The sequence below is a fragment of the Delphinapterus leucas genome, chromosome 8 (assembly GCF_059928025.1).
Source record: "Delphinapterus leucas isolate spDelLeu-1000000601 "Yukka" chromosome 8, BTC_Dleu_Yukka2, whole genome shotgun sequence".
Classification (NCBI taxonomy): Eukaryota; Metazoa; Chordata; class Mammalia; order Artiodactyla; family Monodontidae; genus Delphinapterus; species Delphinapterus leucas.
In genome coordinates, this window is record NC_143136.1 from 73,388,493 (window position 1) to 73,413,839 (window position 25,347).

Below are 25,347 nucleotides of genomic sequence, written 5' to 3' on the forward strand. Positions count from 1 at the left end.
GTTTCTCTGTTGGGGCCTAAAGTTGGTAATGAACTGCAATGAAAGTTAGCCATCAAGGCTGAGTAGCAAAGAGGATAAGACCCTGGTCTAAGGTAAGTTTTTAAATTAGCATTGATTGTTTGTGAAATATTCCCCTCTGTTCGTATGGATAGTTAAGACTTGGCTCAAGATCCAAGTACAAGGAGGTCATTTTTGTTGTTGTTGTTTCCTTTTTACAAAATACAGTAGTTTGAAAATAACCTCAGTGTGTGGTGCCAGTAAATGTAAATTACAACTATTCAGATTGACCATAAAACCAAAACAGATGTTGGAATAGCTTGTGGTTTGAATTCTTCTTTGAACTGTAGATATTGCTGTAATCAACAGGGATTTCTGAATGTTTCTGGAAACATAAAGATGACAAGTGTAGACAAAAGCGTTTTTGTTCTTGAAGACTTACTTCTAAATCAGACTTACTAAATATCACCTATTGACACAATTTTCAGTCTGGCTGCTTTGACGAGGAGTAAAATATGGCTGAAGACCACCAACCAACAATGACTTTAAGTGACACTTTCTGTGATTTATGTCCCCCCCAAAAAATTATCATTTGTCCTGGTTTTATCAAAGAAGATAGAAATGTCTTGGGAAGGAGTCTGAAGCATTACAAAACTATGTTAAGGACTTTGCCTAAAGACTGCCAGAATGAACTCACTTTCAAATATGCCTAGTGTCTTGAAAGACTTAGCTTTGCCATGTTGTATTTATCTGGTCCTACTGCAGTATATGTATTTTGTCTGTTAATAAAGGAATATAGAGACTTAAAATACATATTACATAGTATTGTAAGATAATGCTTTTCCATGTTACTTGAAATTTCTAGGGAGAGATTGGAGGGTACCAGTTAGTGATCTTATAAAAGATATATTTGGAGGTTGAATTTGAGTAGATAACTTCTAAAGATACTCCACTATATTTTTCAACTGATTGATTGATTCAAGTCTATATGACAAAAGACATTAGCTGTTTACCAAAACTGTTCCCCCTTCTTTCTGGACACACTACTAAACTCAACTTCCCAGCCTCCTCTTCAGGTAGATGAGACCATATGCCTGAGTTCCAGCTACTAGAATGTGAACAGAAATGGTGTCACTTCCAGTTCTAACACATAGAAATCTCCCATTGGTGATCCTATAGATTGTCTTCTGTCTGTCTGCTGAATGGGTGCTGACACCCAGTGAAACTTTGCAAGGCATTCCTTGAAGATGACAGAGCAACAAGATAGAAGGAGCCTGGGTCCCTAATCACCAGTTGGAAGAAAGCCACTGATTGACCAGGAGCACCCACTTGGTACTCAGTGTGAGTGAGAAACAAACTTACATTGTGTTAAGCCACTGATATTTTGAAGTAGCAACTAACAAAACCTTTTAAGTACAATAAGTAAGAAAATGAATAAAATAGGAATGGTTGTCAGAATCTTTAAGATTTAAAATTTTACACACCCAGAGTTCTCCTTTTCTTTGAAGATAGTGCTATTAATAATGATTATCATCTCTGTGAAGACAAGGCTGAGTTTTCAGGTACTGATGGATTATGTCCTCTCTTATTAGCTAGAATTGCTACCCTGGGATTTAAGGGAGTCGAGAAATTGAACCTAGCATGTTCTTATTCAAAGATAAGAACGTAACTGGAAGGAGGCAAGTTTCTGAGAAGAGCATCTATAAATATAAGTCAGGCTTTACCTGTTGCCTCTAAAGAATAGGTTAAACAGCCAATTCTGATCATTTGGAACTACGTTACCTGCTCCCCAATCTACACCCGCCCCCCCACACACACACACTTTTGCCTCCTATCCATCAAAATGGCCCAATCAATAGAGTTGTTCTCTGGTAGAAAAAAATGGGTTCTAAACCAGAGCATGTCTTTTTATCCAAAAGAGAATCTATTGAAATGGTCCACAGCCAGGTGGATTATGAGCTTATAAGGTTGGATAGTGGTTATGATGAAGTATGAGAATAAGTGCTGATAAAAATCTAGGCAGGTAGAGGAGAGACAGATACCTAGATATGTAAATAAAAGATCACTTTCTATCTCAAAAACATCAGTCTATTTAGTTATTAATTAGATGTTCATGTTAGTTTATTAATTATGATAGATCATTTAATTAATCAGAATTATCCTTATGTAAGGGTCCTGGAAAAGTCATTGTGAAGCATGAACCTCAAACCTAACATTTGGATTCAGGTAAAGTCCAATTAATGAGTATCAAAGACAGCCTTGATCAATTTACTCTTGGAGCATAAACATCAGAAACAGCAGTAGGAAAAGATGAAGCAAAAGATTGAGGGAGGCCATGAAAGAGCAAAGAGCCACTGACTGCAGAGGAGTAGGGAAATGGGCGGGTCACATCAGATCAGCCCACACCATCACACCTGTGCCCTAGGAAAGATGGGAGGGGGAGGGAGCAATGTAGCCCCTACTGTTAATGAATATCATAGACTTATTTCTTCTCCTCCCCACCCCGCCACCCTTCCTTCCTTCTCCTCCTCCTCCTTCTTTGTCTAGCTAACCGCCTCCTCCTATTCCTCCCCTTTCTTCAATGCCCCCTGTCAATTAATGGACTATTCTCAGTTATGATGACTCAAAAAGCCCAGCTAGTGCAGTGGGCAAGAACCCTGGAAATTGGACTTAGAAGAATTTGGTCCAAGTCCTAGCTCTGCCACTATATGGTGTAATTTGTTAACCACCTTTGACCACTCTGAATTCAATTTCCTTGTTTTATGGAGGAAATGAATATCTGCTACACCCACCTAAAAGAGGGAATGTGAAGATTTGAGGTAGTGGGTCTGAGAGCTTTTATTTTTGTTCTTGTAATTGCTAAAGGAGTGACTAAAAGTCAGATGAAAACTGCACAATTCTCTAGCGGTGGGACTGTGATTAGGTGTAGGCCTTTTAGAAAACAAAAAAAAATTTTTAAGTTCATTCCCTTTGACCATTTCTGTAAATCTTAATAGACTTAAATGTAAAAAAAATTATAGGTACAAAAATATCCATTTGAGTGTGTTTATGATAGAAAATACTTCAACATTAAAGTCAATAGTAGACTATGTAATGTATGGCAGAGGCACTTGGCATCCATAAACCGTGTGTTTCAAAGAGAACATTATAATATGGGGAAATGTTAATGACATAAAGTTAAGTGAAAAACACAGACTGTAAAGTTATGTAATTCCAACTATTTAAAAATCTATTTGTTAAAAAGAACTGAAAGAAAAGAAAATAGGTTGACGGCATCATTGTTTAGCTGGTAGGGGTTTTTTTAGACGTGTTTTTAAAAATCATTGTTCTAGATTGGTTCAAGATGACAGAGTAGAAGGACATGCACTCACTCCCTCTTGCAAGAGCACTGGAATCACAACTAACTGCTGAACAATCATTGACAGGAAGACACTGGAACTCACCAAAAGAGATACCCCACACCCAGAGACAAAGGAGAAGCCTCAGTGAGATGGCAGTAGGGGTGCAATCACAATAAAATCAAATCCCATAACCACTAGGTGGGTGACTCACAAACTAGAGAACAATTATACCACAGAAGTCCACTCACTGGAGTGAAGGTTCTAAGCCCCACATCAGGCTTCCCAACCTGGGGGTCCAGCAATGGGAGGAGGAATTCCCAGAGAATCAGACTTTGAAGGCTAGTGGGATTTGACTGTAGGACTTTGACAGGACTGGGGGAAACAGAGACTCCACTCTTAGAGGGTACACACAAAGTAGTGTGCACATCAAGGCCCAGAGGGAAGGAACAGTGACCCCATAGGAGACTGAACCAGACCTACCTGCTAGTGTAGAGGGTCTCCTGCAGAGGTGGGGGGTGGCTCTGGCTCACTGTGGGGACAAGGACACTGGAAGCAGAAGTTCTGGGAAGTACTTCTTGGCATGAGCCCTCCCGGAGTCCACCATTAGCCCCACCAAACAGCCTATAGCCTCCAGTGCTGGGCTGCTTCAGGCCAAACAACCAACAGGGAGGGAACTCAGCCCCACCCATCAGCAGACAAGCAGATTAAAGTTGTACTGAACACTGCCCACCAGAGCAACACCCAGCTCTGCCCACCACCAGTGCTTCCCATCAGGAAGCTTGCACAGGCCTCTTAGATAGCCTCATCCACCAGAGGACAGAGAGCAGAAGGAAGAAGAAATACAATCCTGCAGCCTGTGGAACGAAAACCACATTCACAGAATGATAGACAAAATGAAAAGGCAGAGGACTATGTATCAGATGAAGGAAAATGATAAAACCCCAGAAAAACAACTAAATGAAGTGGAGATAGGCAACCTTCCAGAAAAAGAATTCAGAATAATGATAGTGAAGATGATCCAGGACCTTGGAAAAAGAATGGAGGCAAAGATCGAGAAGATGCAAGAAATGTTTAACAAAGACCTAGAAGAATTAAAGAACAAACAAACAGAGATGAACAATACAATAACTTAAATGAAAAATACACTAGAAGGAATCAATAGCAGAATAACTGAGAAGTGACCTGGAAGACAGAGTGGTGGAATTCACTGCTGCAGAACAGAATAAAGAAAAAAGAATGAAAAGAAATGAAGACAGCCCAAGAGACCTCTGGGACAACATTAAACACACCAACATTCACATTATAGGGGTCCCAGAAGGAGAAGAGAGAGAGAAGGGACCCAAGAAACTGTTTGAAGAGATTATAGTCGAAAACTTCCCTACCATGGGAAAGGAAATAGCCACCCAAGTCCAGGAAGTGCAGAGAGTCCCAGGCAGGATAAACCCAAGGAGAAACATGCCAAGACACATAGTAATCAAATTGACAAAAATTAAAGACAAAGAAAAATTATTAAAAGCAACAAGGGGAAAATGACAAATAACATATAAAGGAACTCCCATAAGATTAACAACTGATTTCTCAGCAGAAATTCTACAAGCCAGAAGGGAGTGGCATGATATATTTAAAGTGATGAAAGGAGAGAACCTACAACCAAGATTAGTCTACCCAGCAAGGATCTCATTCAGATTTGACGGAGAAATCAAAAGCTTTACAGACAAGCAAAAGCTAAGAGAATTCAGCACCACTGAACCAGCTCTACAACAAATGCTAAAGGAACTTCTCTAAGTGGGAAACACAAGAGAAGAAAAGGACCTACAAAAACAAACCCAAAACAATTAATAAAATGGTAATAGGAACATACATATCGATAATTAACTTAAATGTCACTGGATTAAATGCTCCAACCAAAAGACACAGGCTCGCTGAATGGATACAAAAACAAGACCCATATATATGCTGTCTACAGACAACCACTTCAGACCTAAGGACACATACAGACTGAAAGTGAGGGGATGGAAAAAGATATTCCATGCAAATGGAAATCAAAAGAAAGCTGGGGCTTCCCTGGTGGCGCAGTGGTTGAGAGTCCGCCTGACGATGCAGGGGATGCAGGTTCGTGCCCCAATCTGGGAGGATCCCACGTGCCGCGGAGCGGCTAGGCCCGTGAGCCATGGCTGCTGGGCCTGCGTGTCCGGAGCCTGTGCTCTGCAACAGGAGAGACCACAACAGTGAGAGGCCTGTGTACCGCAAAAAAAAAAAAAAAAAGAAAAGAAAGCTGGAGTAGCAATACTCATATCAGATAAAGTAGACTTTAAAATAAAGAATGTTGCAAGAGACGAGGGAGGACACTACATAATGATCAAGGGATCAATCCAAGAAGAAGATATAACATTTATAAATATATATGCACCCAACATAGGAGCACCTCAATACATAAGGCAAATGCTAACAGCTGTAAAAGAGGAAATCAACAGTAACACAATAATAGTGGGGCACTTTAGCACCTCACTTACACCAATGGACATATCATGCAGACAGAAAGTTAATAAGCATGGACTTGAGGACACGGGGAGGGGGAAGGGTAAGCTGGGACGAAGTGAGAGAGGGGCATTGACATATATACACTACCAAATGTAAAATAGATAGCTAGTGGGAAGCAGCCACATAGCACAGGAGATCAGCTCAGTGCTTTGTGACCCCCTAGAGGGGTGGGATAGGGAGGGTGGGAGGGAGACGCAAGAGGGAGAGGATATGGGGATATATGTGTACGTATAGCTGATTCACTTTGTTATACAGCAGAAACTAACACAACATTGTGAGGCAATTATACTCCAATAAAGATGTTAAAAAAAAAAGAAAATAAGGAAACAGAGGCTTTAAAAGACACAAAAGACCAGATTGATTTAATTGATAATTATCAGACATTCCATCCCAAAAGAGCAGATTACACTTTCTTCTCAAGTGCACAGGTAACATTCTCCAGGATAGATCACATCTTGGGTCACAAATCAAGCCTCGGGAAATTTAAGAAAACTGAAATAATATCAAACATCTTTTCCGACCACAACACTATGAGATTAGAAATAAATTACAGGGAAAGAAACGTAAAAAACACAAGCACATGGAAGCTAAACAATATGTTACTAAATAACCAAGAGATCACTGAAGAAATCAAAGAGGAAATCAAAAAATACCTAGAGACAAGTGACAGTGCAAACACGGCGACCCAAAACCTATGGGGTGCAGCAAAAGCAGTCCTAAGAGAGAAGTTTATGGCAATACAATCCTACCTCAAGAAACAAGAAAAATCGCAAATAAATAATCTAACCTAACATCTAAAGGAACTAGAGAAAGAAGAACAAACAAAACCCAAAGTTAGTAGATGGAAAGAAATCATAAAGGTCAAAGCAGAAATAAATGAAATAGAAACAAAGAAAACAATAGCAAAGATCAATAAAACTAAAAGCTGGTTCTTTGAGAAGATAAACAAAATTGATAAACCTTTAGCTAGACTCATCAAGAAAAATAGGAAGACTTAAATCAATAAAGTTAGCAATGAAAAAGAAGTTACAACGGACACCGCAGAAATACAAAGCATCATAAGGGACTACTACAAGCAACTCTATGCCAATAAAATGGACAACCTGGAAGAAATGGACAAATTCTTAGGAAGGTATAACCCTCCAAGACTGAACCAGGAAGAAACAGAAAATATGAACAAACCAATCACAAGTAATCAAATTGAAACTGTGATGAAAAATCTTCCAACAAACAAAAGTCCAGGACCAGATGACTTCACAGGTGAATTCTATCAAACATTTAGAAAAGAGCTAACACCCATCTTTCTCAAACTCTTCCAAAAAATTGCAGAGGAAGGAACACTCCCAAACTCATTCTACGAGGCCACCATCACCCTGATTCCAAAACCAAAGATACTACAAAAAAAGAAAGTTACAGACCAATATCACTGATGAATATAGATGCAAAAATCCTCAACAAAATGCTAGCAAACGGAATCCAACAACACACTAAAAGGATCATGCAGCATGATCAAGTGGGATTTATACCAGGGATGCAAGGATTCTTCAATATACAAAAAATCAATCAGTGTGATACACCATATTAACAAATTGGAGAATTAAAAACCATATGATCATCTCAGTAGATGCAGAAAAAGCTTTTGACAACATTCAACACCCATTTATGATAAAAACTCTCCAGAAAGTGGGCATAGAGGGAACCTACCTCAACACAATAAAGGCCATATACGACAAACCCACAGGAAACATCATTCTCAATGGTGAAAAGCTGAAAGCATTTCCTCTACGATCAGGAACAAGACAAGGATGTCCACTCTTGCCACTGTTATTCAGCATAGGTTTGGAAGTCCTAGCCATGGCAGTCAGAGAAGAAAAAGAAATAAAAGGAATACAAATTGGAAAAGAAGTAAAACTGTCACTGTTTGCAGATGACATGATACTGTACATAGATAATCCTAAGGATGCCACCAGAAAACTACTAGAGGTAATCGATGAACTTGGTAAAGTTGCAGGATACAAAATTAATGCACAGAGGGACTTCCCTGTTGGTGTAGTGGTTAAGAATCTGCCTGCCAATGCAGGGGACATGGGTTCAAGCCCTGGTCCAGGAAGAGCCCACATGCCATGGAGCAATTAAGCCCGTGTACCACAAATACTGAGCATGCGCTCTAGAGCCTGCAAGCCACAACTACTGAACCTGCATGCCACAACTAGTGAAGCCCACGTGCCTCGAGCCCGTGCTCTGCAACAAGAGAAGCCACCACAATGAGAAGCCCACCCCCCCCGCAGCAAAGAGTAACCCCCACTCACCACAGCTAGAGAAACCCCATGCAAAGCAACGAAGACCAAATAAATAAATAAATAAATAAAAATTAATGCACAGAAATCTCTTGCATTCCTATACACTAACAACGAAAGATCAGACAGAGAAATTAAGGAAACAATCCCATTCACCATTGCAACAAAAAGAATAAAATACCTAGGGAAACAAAAGACCTGTATGCAGGAAACTATAAGACACTAATGAAAGAAATTAAAGATGATACAAACAGATAGAGAGATATACCATGTTCTTGGATTGGAAGAATCAATATTGTGAAAATGACTCTACTACCAAAAGCAATCTACAGATTCAGTGCAATCCCTATCAAATTACCAGTGGCATTTTTTACAGAACTAGAACAAAAAATCTTAAAATCTATGTGGAGACACAAAGACCCCAATAGCCAAAGTAATCTTGAGGGAAAAAAACGGAGCTGGAGGAATCAGACTCCCTGATTTCAGACTATACTACAAAGCTTCAGTAATCAAGACAATATGGTACTGGCACAAAAACAGAAATATAGATCAATGGTATAGGATAGAAAGCCCAGAGATAAACCCACGCACCTATAGTCAACTAATCAATGACAAAGGAGGCAAGGATATACAATGGAGAAAAGACAGTCTCTTCAATAAGTGGTGCTGGGAAAACTGGACAGCTTCATGTAAAAGAATGAAATTAGAACACTCTCTAACACCATACACAAAAATAAACTCGAAATGAATTAAAGACCTAAATGTAAGACTGGACACGATAAAACTCTTAGAGGAAAACATAGGAAGAACACTCTTTGACATAAATCACAGCAAGATCTTTTTTGATCCACCTCCTAGAGTAATGGAAATAAAAACAAAAATAAAAAATGGGACGTAATGAAACTTAAAAGCTTTTGCACAGCAAAGGAAACCATAAACAAGATGAAAAGACAATCCTCAGAATGGTAGAAAATATTTGCCGACAAATCAATGGACAAAGGATTAATCTCCAAAATATATAAACAGCTCATGCAACTCAATATTAAAAAAAACAAACAACCTAATCCACAAATGGGCAGAAGACCTAAAGAGACATTTCTCCAAAGAAGACATACAGATGGCCAAGAGGCACATGAAAATCTGCTCAACATCACTAATTATTAGAGAAATGCAAATCAAAACTACAATGAGGTATCAGCTCACACTAGTTAGAATGGGCATCATCAGAAAATCTACAAACAGCAAATACTGGAGAGGGTGTGGAGAGAAGGGAATCCTCTTGCCCTGTTGGTGGGAATGTAAATTGATACAGCCACTATGGAGAACAGTGTGGAGGTTCCTTATAAAACTAAAAACTAGAATTACCATATGACCTAGCAATCCCACTACTGGGCATATATCCAGAGAAAGCCATAATTCAAAAAGACACATGCACCCCAATGTTCATTGCAGCACTATTTACAATAGTCACGTCATGGAAGCAACCTAAATGCCCATTGACAGACGAATGGATAAAGAAGATGTGGTACATATGTACAATGGAATGTTACTCAGCCATAAAAAGGAACAAAATTGGGTCATTTGTAGAGACATGGATGGATCTAGAGACTGTCATACAGAGTGAAGTAAGTCAGAAAGAGAAAAACAAATATCGTATATTAAAACATATATGTGGAATCTAGAAAAATGGTACAGATGAACCAGTTTGCAAGGCAGAAATAGAGACACAGATGTAGAGAACAAACGTATGGACACCAAGGGGGGACAGCTGGGGTCAGGGGGGGAGTGGTGGTGGTGGGATGAATTGGGAGATTGAGATTGACATATATACACTAATATATATAAAATAGGTAACTAATAAGAACCTGCTGTATTAAATTTAATTTAAAAAATAAAAATCTTTGTTCTTATTTATATTTTCCCAATTTTAAATAATGAACATGAGTCATTTTTATAATTAACATATATATTAAGATAAATAATACTGACATAAAATTTTCCTAGTAGCATTGCAGAAACAATTATTTCATAATATTTTTTATGAAATAACAAAAATCTTAATAATATGAAATATTGAATAATGGTTGTTTTCAAGAAGTGGTATAAGATAATATTTTTAGTTTTGTTGAGTTATTTCATGATTTGATAAAATGAGAATTAGTGAGGTTCATCTATAATTGAAAATGTTAAATAGTGAACTGAATCGTAATGAATTCTGAACACCCAGCAGTATTGTCAGTAAAATTGTATTTATCTTTAGGGACCAGAAGAGTCAAATAACCATGTTTGCATTAGATTTAGTTTGGGAACCTTTATATCTTATTAAGGTGGAAGTGACTGTTCATGATGTACACATTCTAAATTGTTTCAGAGAACGAGCACAGCTTTTGTTCCTATTGGGACCTCTGACATTTCTCTAGCCAAAGGTGTAAAGTTTATGTTAGGAAAATAAGGAGAAATATCACCAGAGGAAACTCAATTGTTTTTCCTAAAGTTAGAAATACTTTTACCTTTACATCCCCAAACATTTCTGGTAGGTTGTGTGTTTTTGTTCCTAAATCCAAGTGATAGAGAACATCTTCATCCATAGAGTCCAGGTAAGGATTTTTAACATGAACAAAACCTTTTCTGAAAAAAATAATACAAAAAGGTGTAAAGGAATTTGGAGGGATACCACACAAAAGGGAAATATCAGTCTACACCTATGATAACCACTAGCCCAAATATTGGACAAAAACCTTCATTTAGGATTAATTGATTTGTAAGGAAGCAATGTGGTATAATAATGAATAAAAATGGCTAATATTTGTTGTGCACTTACTATGTACCAGGCATAGCATTAAGCATGAAAATTTTACAATGTCATGAAAACTGCATATAATAAACACATTACCTCATTTAATCCCATGACCATTCTATTAGGTAAGTAATACTAATAATTCATAAGAAGCCAAGGCTTACAGAAGTTGAGAAACTTGTGCAAGATTATACAACCAGTAGATTACAGAACAGTCATTTCTACCCAATTCTGTCCAGCCCTGGTGGCTATTTTCTTTCTTCGAAAGAGAGGCTGTGTAACATAAGCTACTGGGCTCTGGAATCAGACTGCCTGGATTCCCCTGCCAGTTCAACCATATATATACTAATTGTGCAACCTTGGGTATATTATTTTATCTTTGTTGTTTGGCTTCCTCATCTGTAAGATTGGTATAGTGAAAATAATAACTGCTTTGCAAGATTGCCTAAGGCCTGAATGAGATAATGTTTGTAACACAGCTGATGTACAGTGAACATAGAATAACTAACTCTCATTCTTATACTTCCCAACATGGAGGACCTGACAGGTACTAGCTTTAGAAAGACTGACATGAAAAAGTAGGGTGTGGCAAAGAATGCAATGTGTTCATCAAACCCCAATTCTTTTTCCTCCTGGGCACATTGCTAGACCACATTCCCAGCTTCTCTTGCAGTAAAGTGAGGTCATATGACTGAGTTCTGGCCATTGGAATGTGGGTGGAAGTGATGTGTCTACTTCTAGGCCTGGCTCCCAAAAAACTAGTATCTCCCTCAAATTTGTTTCTCTTCCTCTCTCTCTCAATGGATGTGCAGAGTAGACACCAGTCCTTTACTCCATCAGCCTGTTTTGGATTGAGCAAGAAGCCACTGACATTTTAAGCAGCATTAGCCTGCTGACCAATAAGAGGTTCTTTGTTAACATACTATGAAATGATCTTTTTTCATTAGAAGATCTAAATGAGAAGTAAGTGAAGCAGGATGATGGGGTCAAAACAGAAAGCTGAGTAGGATCCTGGAGAGACTAAATGTAGGTATAATAGAAAAAGGAAGAATAAACAGGCAGAGTTCTAAAGCAACAGGATTTAGAGCTTATAAAAAAGAAATGCTCAAGAAAAAGCATGAAGGAAAAGAAGTGAGACTAAAGAGCTTGGAGAAAGGGGAAGTGATCAAGTCAAAGACCTAATTTTAGTAATCATGCAAAACCATAAGAGTACAAAATTATTGTAATAAGGAAAGTAAGACTTAAAAACAGAAGGTAAGGTAAGAAAGAGGACACTTCAAAGTAGAAACTCTATTTTCCAGCAGCCTCCTTCCACCAGATGCCCAGAAGAGAATGTGGAGATATTACTAAGAAGCCAATGGAAAGACAAGCTTACCAGAAAGAAAGGACTACAACTAGAAGGCCTTAAAGCCATTCTTTTTTAAAAAAATTCATTTTGTTGTAGTATAGTTGATTTACAATGTTGTGTTAATTTCTGCTGTACAGCAAGGTAATTCATTTATACATATACATACATTCTTTTTCATATTCTTTTCCATTATGGTTTATCCCGGGATCCTGAATATAGTTCCCTGTGCTGTACAGTAGGACCTTGTTGTTTATCCATTCTATATATACTAGTTTGCATCTGCTAATCCCAAACTCATAATCCATCCCTCCCCCGTCCCCTCTCCCCATTGGCAACCACAAATCTGTTCTTTATGTCTGTGAGTCTGTTTCTGTTTTGTAGATAGGTTCATTTGTGTCATATTTTAGATTCCACATATAAGTGGTATCATATGGTATTTGTCTTAAAGCCATTCTTGATGTCAGCCCATCACTCCATTACCCAGTGCAGTTCAGTGGTTATCCGTTCGCTCCCACTCATCTTGGATGTGACATCCCAGCACCACTCTGGCCATATCAGCCATTCTGGTGATGCCGTGGCTGCCAGCCTTCCTGCCCTTTCCCCTACTGCATGAACACTGCCTCACACCACAGTGGATCCAGCCATCTTTACCAAGAACCATCTGGAACTTCTCTGCTCTACGGCCCTCCCATTTCCCTCCAAATACCTTAAAACATCTTAACAAAAACCTTGTATGTTTCTGTATCTCCAGTGGTCCTCAACCTGACTGTGCATTAAGATCACCAGGGGGTTTTGAAGAAAACACTGTTGCTCAGGCCCCAATTAATTTAGACTCTGAAATTATTTTTTAAATCTTCCTGGATGATCTGATGTGCAGCCAAAGTTAAGAACCCCTGCTTTAGGCCTTTGTTCCTGAAACATCCTTCTCCTTGCCCTCAGTTTTTCACCTATTAGTATCCTACTCATTCTTCAAGGTCAAATTCAAATATCACCTCCTCTGTGAAGGCTCTTCCAAGTATCTTTCCTCTCTGGTCAGTATGAATTCCCCCCCACTGTGCTCCTAAAGCATTTATTTGGCATTTCATATGTTAATTTTCTGCCTTCCCAGAAAGATTTTGAATTCCCTCATGCAAGCTGTCTCATGTATCTTTTTAAATTCCTAAATATTTAAAAATTTTATTTGTTAAATTAACTGTTCAGGAAGTAGAACAGGAATACTATTAATTTCAAAAACATTTAGGACAACAGATTCTTAATTAGTTAGTGGATCATAGCTGGTTTCAAAAAGAAAGCATTCCATGATGCACTTTCCTACATCAGAAAAAGCATCAAAGCCTCAAAGCCTCAAAGCAGAAGGACACCTTCTTTCTTCTCTTGCTGAGGGGCAAGAAGATATTTACCCACTGTCCCTTGCTAGACAAAGTGTGGTCAATGAACCAGGAGCATCAGCAGCATCGCCTGGACAGCTTGTTAGAAATGCAAAATCTCAGTCCCTACCCTAGACATACTGAATTACAATCTGAATTTTGACTAACTCTTACGTGATTCCCATGCACATTAAAGTTTGAGAAACACTGCCATACACTTTATCTTCCAGTTTCTATTATGCTTTCAGTTTTACTCTCCCAAAACTGCTTTCACTATCTGGAGAGTTTTCCTTTGGATTCCCAGCTGAATCTATGAATCAACACTCTATGAAAGAGTGTCATTCATCTACTCCAGTGAGTCAAACTCTTAACTACATATCAGAGTCACCCGTGGTGCTTAGTACTGATACCTGGGCCCAACTCCTAGAAATTCTGATTCAGTTGGTCGAGGAGTTCTGGGACTTTGTATTTTTTAAATCACTGATCTACTCCACCTCTCCTATCTTCAAGAAGAAATTCTCAGACTGGGATAACCATTCATTATATTCTCTTGTGTTAATTATAATACTCCTCTTAATTCATTCTTTAGTTTTCTTTGATGTCTGTCCCTATGTCTAATGATCTCTTGGTCCAAAAATTGGGGCAGGGAGACATCTATAGAAGATTTTTATTCCATTAGGCTCATCAAGAAGCACTTCTAAGATGATCACTCTATCAGTGGCCAAAGGAAGGACCAATTTGGGGTATCATGTCAAATTTAACCCAGTATGAATCAGACAATTGCAATACTTCAATCTTTCCAAGATACATAATTTTTATTAAATAGACTTGCATTTACTGTTTTCTCCTCTATCTTGTTTTTCAATTTTTCCCAAAAACATAAGCCAAAGATGCAGTTGGGAATAAAGTCTTTTAGCAAACTATGACATGCTACATAGCATGGTCAGTATTAAATATTGGTAACCAAAGTAAAGTGCTGGGTGAGCAGTCTTTCCATTTTACCATTACCTTCATTTTCATAATGTTTCCCTTTCCCTCTCCTTGGCTTCCCTGAAGAAATGAACACAGTGGGAGGCTACCTCTGTTTGGAATGGGTACGTGGAGCATTTTGTGAAATGCTGTCCTGATGGAGCCTTTAAGCCAGACATTTAGAAGGAACTTACAAAAATTCCTTAAGCCTCATGAAGATTAATGCTCTATTATGTTCTGTGAACCTGGGGCAGGAATTGGAGCTAAATTTGCAGACAGCTTTGGCAGATTTATGTCTACCCCTGAGATGAATTACCTACACGGTATTTTAGAAGTGCATTCTATGTAAAGTCCACCACAAAGCACGTGAAATCACTTCATAATAAGCTGCAACACAGTTACATCTCCCTTAGACACTGGGAGGCCCCTTTAATTATTTCTCAGATACAGCCCATGGTCCTGGGATTAAAGACTGAACTCCAGGCTGAATTCCAGGCTGAACTGTGAATTCGTTCATTCATGCATGTTTTGTGTGACTTGTTTTACCCCACTTTCTTTTTTCTTTAATTGAGATGTGATTGACATATTGCCCCACTTTTTTTTTTTTTTTTGCGGTACGCAGGCCTCTCACTGTTGTGGCCTCTCCCGTTAAGGAGCATAGGCTCCGGACACGTAGGCTCAGCGGCCATGGCTCACGGGCCCAGCCGCTCCACGGCATGTGGGATCTTCTCGGACGGGGGCATGAACCCGTGTTCCCTGCATCGGCAGGCGGACTCTCAACCACTGCGCCACCAGGGGAGCCCTGCCTCACTTTCTTAGATGAGCTAACCCCTTCCAAGAACTGAGAACTGAAAATGCCATTGAGAAGAAAATTGGTATTGTTTTTATTTCGTTTTGTATTCTGAACTGTGTTCCAACTATATGATCTCTAAACTTAAGAAACTTACATAACTGTAGAAATCCATCTTCTGAATATTTAATATAAAATCCAAAGAACCTCCCATCTCATCAAAACCAATAAAAGATCAAAATTACTCACCCAACATATGTATTCCTCTCAGATCTCATGGATGTATTGGAAGCAGGAAAACTCGAAGTCATACTTTGTATTATGAGGATAGTCACTCTTAAGTTGATATCAGGAAAGAAAAATATTGTGATTTACTATTAAATTATAGATCAAATTATGGTAGAATGACAATTTAGAATGCCACTCTCCCTTAAAACTTGTTTTCTTCCGAAATTGCTAATGGAACTTTTCCCTTAGCATTCTAAACTCCCCCATTAATTCAAAAATATTCTCCCTGACATGGCCTTTTAAACTACAGCCCAGCTGTCAGAGCAACACTTCCCCAAGAAGATAGGTTCCCTTTGAAGGTGTGGCATCCTACCTCTTTAATAGGATAGGTTGGTTAGCTTGTTAACTGTTGACCAACACACCTTTCCCTTACATCTGGCCTTGGTCCAGCATGGGTCTGGGGTAACACAAAGACTTATTTACTTTTAGACAACTGTATATGGTTGCAAGTCCTCCATTGATTTCCGTAACAAATCCACCAGGTTGTCTCAGAATGTGTCCAGTACACGTGAGAACTTTCAGTTCCCAAACATTTCATTTTCTCACCTCATCCTACCTCTCATCAACTTGTTTTCATTCTTTGTGATCACAAGTGAGAAAAACAAAGTCAGGACCTCAGAACACTCCTTCATCTGAACTTTGCCCATTCAAATTCACACAGAAGTTCTGATAATTAAACAAAGCCTGTTTCCCAGGACCTCTTTATTTAGCTAAACCTGAGGCTGCCTGTAAAATCCAATGAAGCAGCTGTCCGAAGTCAACACAGGTAGAATAACAAAATACAGACTAGTATTTTCAGAAAACAGGGTACCTCTGTTAAGAAATCCATGAATTTACTATGTTTGCTGCTGCTTCTCACTTTATACTTCTGGGGACAGAAAATCTAAAAGACTTTAGAGGAACTTTATCCTGTTTCCCTTTTGGCTCAGCTCTGATGGCAATCAGCTGAAGTTCTATGATGGTGAGAGCATTAGGAATATTAGTCTCATGACTTTCAAGCACATCAGAGCTTAAAATGTCCATAAATGCCCAAACAGCAGCAGATACAAGGCATTTCATAACGTGCATGGATTTCTCTAAGAATGTGTGTAACAGTGAAGAATCAAATGCCCACATCTTACTAGGGAGCTCCATCTTAAGAAATACCCCTCTTCCTGGTGATAGTCGTTGTAGACAGACCCCTCGAATTCCATGCTGGCCTCCTTTGGTCCATCTTGGTCAGCTAGCAAAGTTTACAGATTGAGAAGGAAAGAGAATAAGTAGGGAACCAGTGTAGCAGCCTAAATCTTGCCACTGCCACCACCAAATGGACATTTGTCACTTTGCCCTAGGCATCCAAAAATCGCCAAGGAAACTGATCTTGGTGAAGGTAATGACAACTTTGAGGCAAAATAAGCCTGCACATGTGTGTTGCTTGTAACTTGGGATGGTAGTTCCTGTTTGTAGTTTATAATAATACATATTTTCTCTGACCTCATGCCCCACCTCAGAGCGGTGTACCTGCTGCTCTTTCCCAACGCCCACTGAGAGTTTTCAGACTCAGCATGCCCACTTACCACTGCTGGGGCCTTCCCACTTGTATTTGGTATTCCATGCTCTATCTCTCAATTTATTGTTGGGTATAATGAGGACGAACCCCACCCAATTCCAGCCTGGCATTTACCTCTGGCTCTGACAGGTGAAAATATTAGCTAATTAGATAAGTGCTAGATGATTAATTACTCCAGCAAATTAATTAGACTAATTAACGTGTTGGTTTCCAATACAAATTCTGTCAGCCAATGATCTTTTTTTTTTAATTGAAGTATAGTTGATTTACAATGTTGTGTTAGTTTCTGGTGTACAGTAAAGCGATTCAGTTACACATATATATGTATATATTTATATTCTTTCTCATATTCTCTTGGGTTATGGTTTCTTACAAGGTTCCTTGTGCTGTACAGTAGGACTTTGTTGTCTATCTATCTATTTTATATACAGTAGTTTGTATCCGCTAATCCCAAACTCCTAATTTATCCTTTCCCACCCGCTTTCTGCTGGGATAACCGTAAGTTTGTTTTCTGTGTCTGTCAGCCAATGATCTTCATCACTGACAGTGCCAGGTAATGCCAGCAAAGATTTATGGACCCCATATAACAGCTCCCCGGGACATTATGTAAGTGGTCATCATCTGGGTGAAATGCAGAATAGTCTTGTACAATCTATGAAAGCAGAGTATTAATTCATGTTTTCTGAGTAGTCTTCTTTTTCCTAGTTTTCAGTCTTTTTAAGACTCAATCCTACTCTTATGATAGATTGTTCCTCGATAATTTTTTTTAATTATCCATATTGCAAAAGGCTAGTCACCTGAACAGAATGGGAAAAGTTTTCATTTTTAGAAAGCATGCACAAGGCAAACTCACGCCATCACTGGGCGTTTTGTGAACAAAGGCCATGTGCCAGGAAGAGCCCATGACTCAGCAGCACAGCTTTGAGATTAGCAGAGGCTGTATCAATTCCACCAGATCCATGCTCCACAGTGTCTGGCCTGGGGCAAAACATTTCACTTCCCACTGTCGTCCTCCATTGTGCCAGCAATTTCTTATTCTCGCTCTCATGAAAATCTTCTCTCTGCTTTAATTTTGCCCCTGAACCTCTAAAGTTGGAGAAGAGAAATCAGAGTCCTGGCGTGCAACTGGGTAGCATTTGGCTGTCTCCCCAGTTGACACATTTTCTGCTGAATCTGTGCTGTTTACTCATGTAGACTTAGGACCATACCCTCCCCCTAAAACAGTGCTCCTATCACGCTGGGGAGGGACATAACTAGGAATTTGGGGCTCTTAGAACCTTGCTGTAAAGCCTGGGTATCTACCGAGTATCAGACACTGAGCCAAATTCTTTTTTTCTTTTTTTTAATAGATTATTTATTCATTCATTCATTCATTTATTTATTTTTGGCTGTGTCAGGTCTTTGTTGCTGCGAGCGGGGGCTACTCTTTGTTGCAGTGTGTGGGCTTCTCATTGCGGTGGCTTCTTGTTGCGGAGCACGGGCTCTAGCTGCGCAGGCTTCAGTAGTTGTGGCTCGCAGGCTCTAGAGCTCAGTCTCAGTAGTTGTGGTGCAGGGACTTAGTTGCTCCGCGGCATGTGGGATCTTCCCAGACCAGGGCTCTAACCCATGTCCCCTGCATTGGCAGGCAGATTCTTAACCACTGTGCCACCAGGGAAGTCCCCACTGAGCCAAATTCTGAGAACACAAAGAGGATGAAATGGGTGGGTGTCTTCCCTAAAGGAATTTACACTCTAGTGGGGAAGAGAGATGGGTGGTAAATATGACGGGTGCTTTGAGAACTCAAAGGAGAGGTCCTGAATCCAGGCTGGAGGAAGGCGGGGTGGGGCGTTTCTAGGAGGATGTGATGCCTAGGCTGAGTCCTGAAGAAAGATGAGGTCCCCAAAAATATTGCTGAAGGTGGAGGTGGGGTGAATATGAGAAGCCTGTGCTCCCTGCCCATGGAACAGTGTGCAAAATGCACAGAAGTGACAGAAAAAGCATCACATTGAGAGAACTATTAGTAACACTGTGTGGCTTTACTTCTGTGTATTTGCACCAGAACATCTCAGACAGGGCCTTTGGTGGCTTTCAGTTTTTGAGATTCTGGTATTTTGAAAAATAGAGAAAGGCCAAAACAGACTTACAGTAATTGTAATATATTTTAAATGTTGACATTGAATGAACTGGCATCTTAACTCTTTTAATAAATGATAGTCAAGTTGTGCTATTCACAAGATATTGCAGGGCTACTAAAACATTTCTTAATTCATCGCACACTATAAGTTTAATGGAACACAGTTTAAGAGTACCTTACGTTCTTCCCTTTCTTTCAGTGTAATCGGTGAATTATGGGTATATGCATATAAAGTCTAATTTAGACCGAAGGCCCCCCTGGACCCACGGGGCTGGGCCTGCCTCCGAGAGGCCATGCTGTGGTGCCCTGTTCCTTCTTCCCAGACAGTCCCTTCTGCCGTGGCCCAGAATCTCTGCTCTTAGGGAGCCTCTCCATGAGGTACCCATTGAAGATCACATCCATCCACCTGAGGCTGCAGCAAGCACCCTCGCCCAAGAAACAATCTCACATACACACACACACACACACACCCCAGCACCAACCTCACAGCCTGGTGGAGATAGGGGTGAGAATGCACAGCAAAGTCCCCACATGCACTCCCTTCTTTTTTCCCTCTTTCTGTGCAGGTCTCTCAGGGTGGGGATGGGGTAACAAAGAGTCCCTACCTCTGCCACAGCAGACCCCCAGCTCCACCATTTGGCCCATATAGCACCATCGATGGCTTGAAAGAGCTCAAAAATGACTTGTTATCCATTCAGATGCTAAGCAGTTTTTTTTCTTTTATTCATTCAGCAAATATTTACTGAGTATACACTATGCTCCAAGAAGTCTAGGAAGTGCTGGAGATAACGGTGTGAGTAGGATAGTTCTGGCTTCTGTGATTTCTTCCACAAACAGACTGACATTCCATGAATAGAGAAGATGCAAGTTATCACCCATCTCATACTACCTTTCTATAGTTTGTAACACATGTATTAAGCGTATCTGCATCATTCTATTCTTTAGACCTAATAACTAAAACTTACTGAATCTTTGGCTCTTTCCTTAAGTGTTTACTTTCTTTTTTTTTTTTTTTTTCGGTACGCAGGCCTCTCACTGTTGTGGCCTCTCCCGTTGTGGAGCACAGGCTCCGGACGCGCAGGCTCAGCGGCCATGGCTTACGGGCCCAGCTGCTCCACAGCATGTGGGATCTTCCCGGACCGGGGCACGAACCCGCATCCCCTGCATTGGCAGGCAGATTCTTAACCACTGCGCCACCAGGGAAGCCCATGTGTTTACTTTCTGATACGTAGATTGTAATTGCCTCAAATCTTTTTTGGAAGAAAGGAGGTATTAAAAAATATACAATTGTTTCCGTTATAGTGTAGATGTGTTGCCGCTTGATATTTTCACACATATATGCAAAGAAAATGTACCTTATTTTCTATTAGCCATGCAGTCTTTCTCACGGTGCCCACTGTCCTAGAAGCTGGGGCAGAAGGTAGTGATTTTAAACTTGCCAGTCAACAGCGTCTTCACATCTTTGGTTACATCGTCTCATTTATATGACCTGTTCTGTTTGAGAGGCATGCTCTGCCTTTTCGATTTCCTGCCCCTGTCCACTGCTCCTATGTGAAATGACGCCGACTGAATGGAGTGGGTGGGAGGGACTTACTGGATTTCTTGGCAGTGAGGAAGAGGAGGGCTCCCGGAGCCATGAGCTCAGTTCCTTGTCCTTTGGCAGGTGGCAGGTCAGGCAGTCTCCACTGTGTCCTTGTGAGGAATCTGTGGCTACTTGGGTTGGTCTGTGAGTCCCTGAATGAGGCCACTGAGATGCAGCCAATCCCATCTCGTGCTAATGGAACATCATGCAGTCATCTCTGATGTCTGTGGCCTACTATTTGTCTCCAACCCCAAAGCCCCCTTCCCTTGTGGCCTCTCTGTTCAGGCCTCTGGCCTCTGACAGCCCACTAGCATCCAAGAACTTCTATGTCCCTCGAGAGAGACTCAAGAACTTTCAGGCCCCTGCCTGCCAGACCTAGGCTTGGGGAGCCACTGGTGTCTCTGGCTGTCTCTCCCGATTCTTCTCTCCCCACCATGGCTGCACTAATTCCCTCACCCCATGGTGGATGTGGGCCCAGGCTGAATGTGGAACTTCTCCTAGAGACTTGCAACCTCCCCTAGGCAACATCAAAGGATGCAGGCCTCTGGCTCCGATGTTCTCAGGCTGACCTGTGCTTAGTTGGATATTTATATAGTACTCTCTCCCTTGAATTTCATCCCCAAGGGTGGATGGTCACCAAGGACCCTTGTCTGACCTTCTTGCCCCACTTCTCCTACCCGCTCATTCCCATAACTAGAAGGTAATGTCCTCTTCGGACCTTTTCTCCCTGTCTGATGTGAAATACCCCTGTATACTGAATTGCCCCTGACTTCTAGCAATCTCCGTGTTCAAGATTAGCAGACCTAGTTTTCAGTATGTTAATAGAAACATAAACATTTTTCAAATCCTTGGTTTTTTTCACATTGCCTGACTAGGGACTTAAAACTCCTATTCAAAGCATCAGAATTCCCTACTCCATAGATAAACAACAAGGTCCTACTGTATAGCACAGGGAACTATATTCAATATTTGTAATAAACTATAATGGAAGAGAATCTGAAAAAGAATATATATTCATATATATGTGTATATAACTGAATCACTTTGCTGTATGCCAGAAACTAACACATTGTAAATCTACTATACTTCAATTTAAAAAATGAAAAAAAAACAAAACAGAATTTCCAACTCCCATCCCCTGGCAGATAGGTAGGAAAATGGACTATGAAAATGGCCATGTACAAAAAAGGAAAAAGGAGCTTAGTAATATGTTTCAAAAGTACTATCTCCATTATGATTTTTTTTTTTTTTTTTTTTTTTTGCGGTACGCGGGCCTCTCACTGTTGTGGCCTCTCCTGTCGCGGAGCACAGGCTCCGGACGCGCAGGCTCAGCGGCCATGGCTCACGGGCCTAGCCGCTCCGCGGAATGTGGGATCTCCCCGGACCGGAGCACAAACCCGTGTCCCCTGCATCGGCAGGCAAGTCCTTCAAATGGAAAGGACTTAACTTACAACTGCCCTGCTTGCTTTGGTGGCCTTTCTTACTGGGAATACAACTCCCACAGTGTGATGAAAGCTTACATTTCCTGTTCCCCAATGGCTGATCTTAAAACCAACACCAGTGCCTCAGTGATTTAATAGCCACTCTGAGAAGCCAGCAAAGGTCAGCGGTACACCCCGAGTGGCTTGATCAACAGAGGCGCTTAAGACTGAAACCACTTGACTTCTGAATATACTTGACTTCAATTTTTAGAATGTTTCTGTTCTTAATGATGTTAGAGAAAAGGAAACGTGAGACAGAATGCCAAACAAAATTCAAGAAAAGCTCTTTTATTGGAAATGAAGCATGATAGTTTGAATCAATAGCAGACAGGAATAAAATTTAAATGCTTTCTCTCAGTTCAAAATAATCACTCTTGACTCAGAATGGAAATCTGAGGACAAGGAAAAATAATGCAAAGAATAAGAAGCAGAATGTCTGTAACAATAGTGATTAATTCAGCATTATGCCAGGCCAGACTCTGGACTATCTCTTTCAGTCCTCACAACAAGCCTCTGAAATGGGTCTTATTATTTTTCCAATTTTCAGATGAGGCAGTTGAAGCCCAAAGAGGTTAAATGAGGTGCCTAAGATCCTACAATAAGTAACCTGAGACTGGAATTCACACCTAGGTCTGCCCAACTACAGAGTTGTGAAAACTCTTTCTATTTCACCACTGTTTTTAAATTTTGGTGTCCTTTAAAAGAAGACAAGCGTCCAAGGAGAATGGCATCAACAAGAGAAGGGAATTTGATGTGCATCTTAAAGGTGGTGTAGGACTGGGATGTGAAGAGCATCTCTGCAATACCTTACTGTGCTGGTCTGAAGGGTTGTTGATTTCATGCATTTCCGGGAAAGGAAGGCATAGCTAAGCCATAGCTGGTGTGAGCTCTGTGGAAAACGCTGAAGTGAAATAGCCCTAGTAAAATGGTAGCCCAGTCCTAACGCAGATTTTAAAAATCATCTCACTGCCAAAATTTAAGTTGACCTTTAAAATGTGCCTCAAACACACTTTAACTTACAGTTTAGCTCATCTCAGGCTTACTACTTCCCATGGTTTTACCCCCAAAGCTGAGTCCAGTTCAACACCCTGCCTGCAGCAAGTTCTGTCTGCTCCTGAGCTGTCCCTGAAAAGGGAATTAAAAGGCACAGAGCTGAGAGACTCCTAATCATTCCGATGACTTTGGACGTTGGAGATTAAAGCCCGTGTTTGTTTCTCAGCACCAGATGAAAGTGCCCCAAGTGGAAGGTGAAGAATATTTTAAATCAGACTCGCACTTGGAAGGAAGCTCTGTGAGTTTGACAAACCTCACAACATGAGAGGGGGGCTATTTTCCTTGGAACAAAAGGAAGGTTCAGTTCTAACCTCTCACAAAAAACCAAGATTATTACTGCTGCAGCCCAAAAGGGCTCAGATGGGAAAATAATGCTAATACTTCATGGAGGTGGTGAATTCTAGGCCCAGAAAGTCATGAAATGTCAAAGCTGCCTGATTCTAATTTGGGTTTAGCTGAGGCACAGAGAGCGGCATGTTTTATGGTGCTCTGCTAACACTACTAGGTGCAATACATTGAGTTAAACATTAATTATTTTGCTGAAGAAGTAGGAAGTCTTGAGTACATAATCATGATTACAGTTAAATTTCTGTTAATGCCTCACCTTAGGAATGTCATGACTTTCCAAAAGTGTGATTCCTTTGAACACTTCACCTTAGCTTTGCATTTCATTCTCTGCTGTGATGATTGTTGGTGCTTCTCTGAATACTTTATGTTAGTATTCTTTACATTTTAAATTCTGAAATATTTCAAACATATAAAAATGTGCAGTTGTAACAGATGACTGTGAAGTTGCCACACACATTTTACAATTTCTAACATTTTGCCATATTTAATACAAAAAAAATTTTTTTTAAACGAATCCATTAAAACCCTCTCCACCTTCTTTCTCCTTGGATTACTTCTGCTTTCTCCCCAGTGGTAACCACTACTCTGAGGTTGATGGATATCTTCCTAGGGCACGTTTCGTAACTTCTACTTGTAAGTGTATATATGTATATATGTGTATATATATATATGCTATACATGCACAGCACGGGCAGATTCAAGGTATATACATAAAACCTGCTCATGTAGTTATAATGTACTTATAAATACATACTTTAAGGTATATATATATATATATATATATATATATGGCGAGAGAGAGAGAGACAGGAGAATACCATATATATTCTTTGCAGTTGCCTTTTTATAGGTTGCCTTATACCTTACATTTTTAGGTTGCTTTCAGTTTTTCCCAGTGAGCATCCTTATATATATATATATCCTTGTGTATGCAATGAGAGTTTCTCTAACGTCTGGACATATATTTGCACGTATTCAATTTTACTAGGTATTATTACACTGCCTTACAAGGTACCAAGTTATACGTATGCCAACAGTGTATAACATGCCTTATTTTCCCATATCCTTGGCAATAAATCTTGTGTTATTAGCTGTTTAATTCTTTTGACAACGTGATGGTCATAAAATGGTATCTCTTTGCTTCATTTTACATTTCCCTGATTATTAGGAAGGTCAAGCATTTTTTGAGTTAAATACATTTACAAATATTTTGATTACTGATGTATTTTTATTCATTTCTTCTATCTTATTTTGTGTTTCTAATTATATAGAGAGATATAGAGAGCACTTCTTTTCACTTCTTTCCTGCCTTCTATAGAATGATTAGGTTCTCTGTAGACTCCATGTCCCTCTGTTGATTTTGAAGTTATATATACTATTTCTGTTCTTCTAATAGTTACCCTTACATTTTAACAAGCATGCTTGACTTAACAAAATTTATGGTTAATTAATGCCTTGACTCTTCTCCCGAATAACACAAGAAACT

At 39.9% G+C, this 25,347-nt stretch overlaps 1 protein-coding gene across 1 annotated transcript in view; it reads right to left on the reverse strand.

Annotated features, from left to right (window-relative positions):
- UPP2 (uridine phosphorylase 2) overlaps positions 1–16,967 on the reverse strand; it is a 44,162-nt gene extending 27,195 nt beyond the window's left edge. The window contains exons 1-2 of the mRNA XM_022569776.3: positions 15,697–16,967; positions 10,687–10,804 (exon numbers count right to left, since the gene is read on the reverse strand). Of these exons, the coding sequence (XP_022425484.1) occupies positions 10,687–10,804; positions 15,697–15,758 (180 nt within the window). The 5' untranslated portion in view covers positions 15,759–16,967. The remainder of the gene's footprint in view (positions 1–10,686; positions 10,805–15,696) is intronic.
- Positions 16,968–25,347: the final 8,380 nt, after the last annotated feature.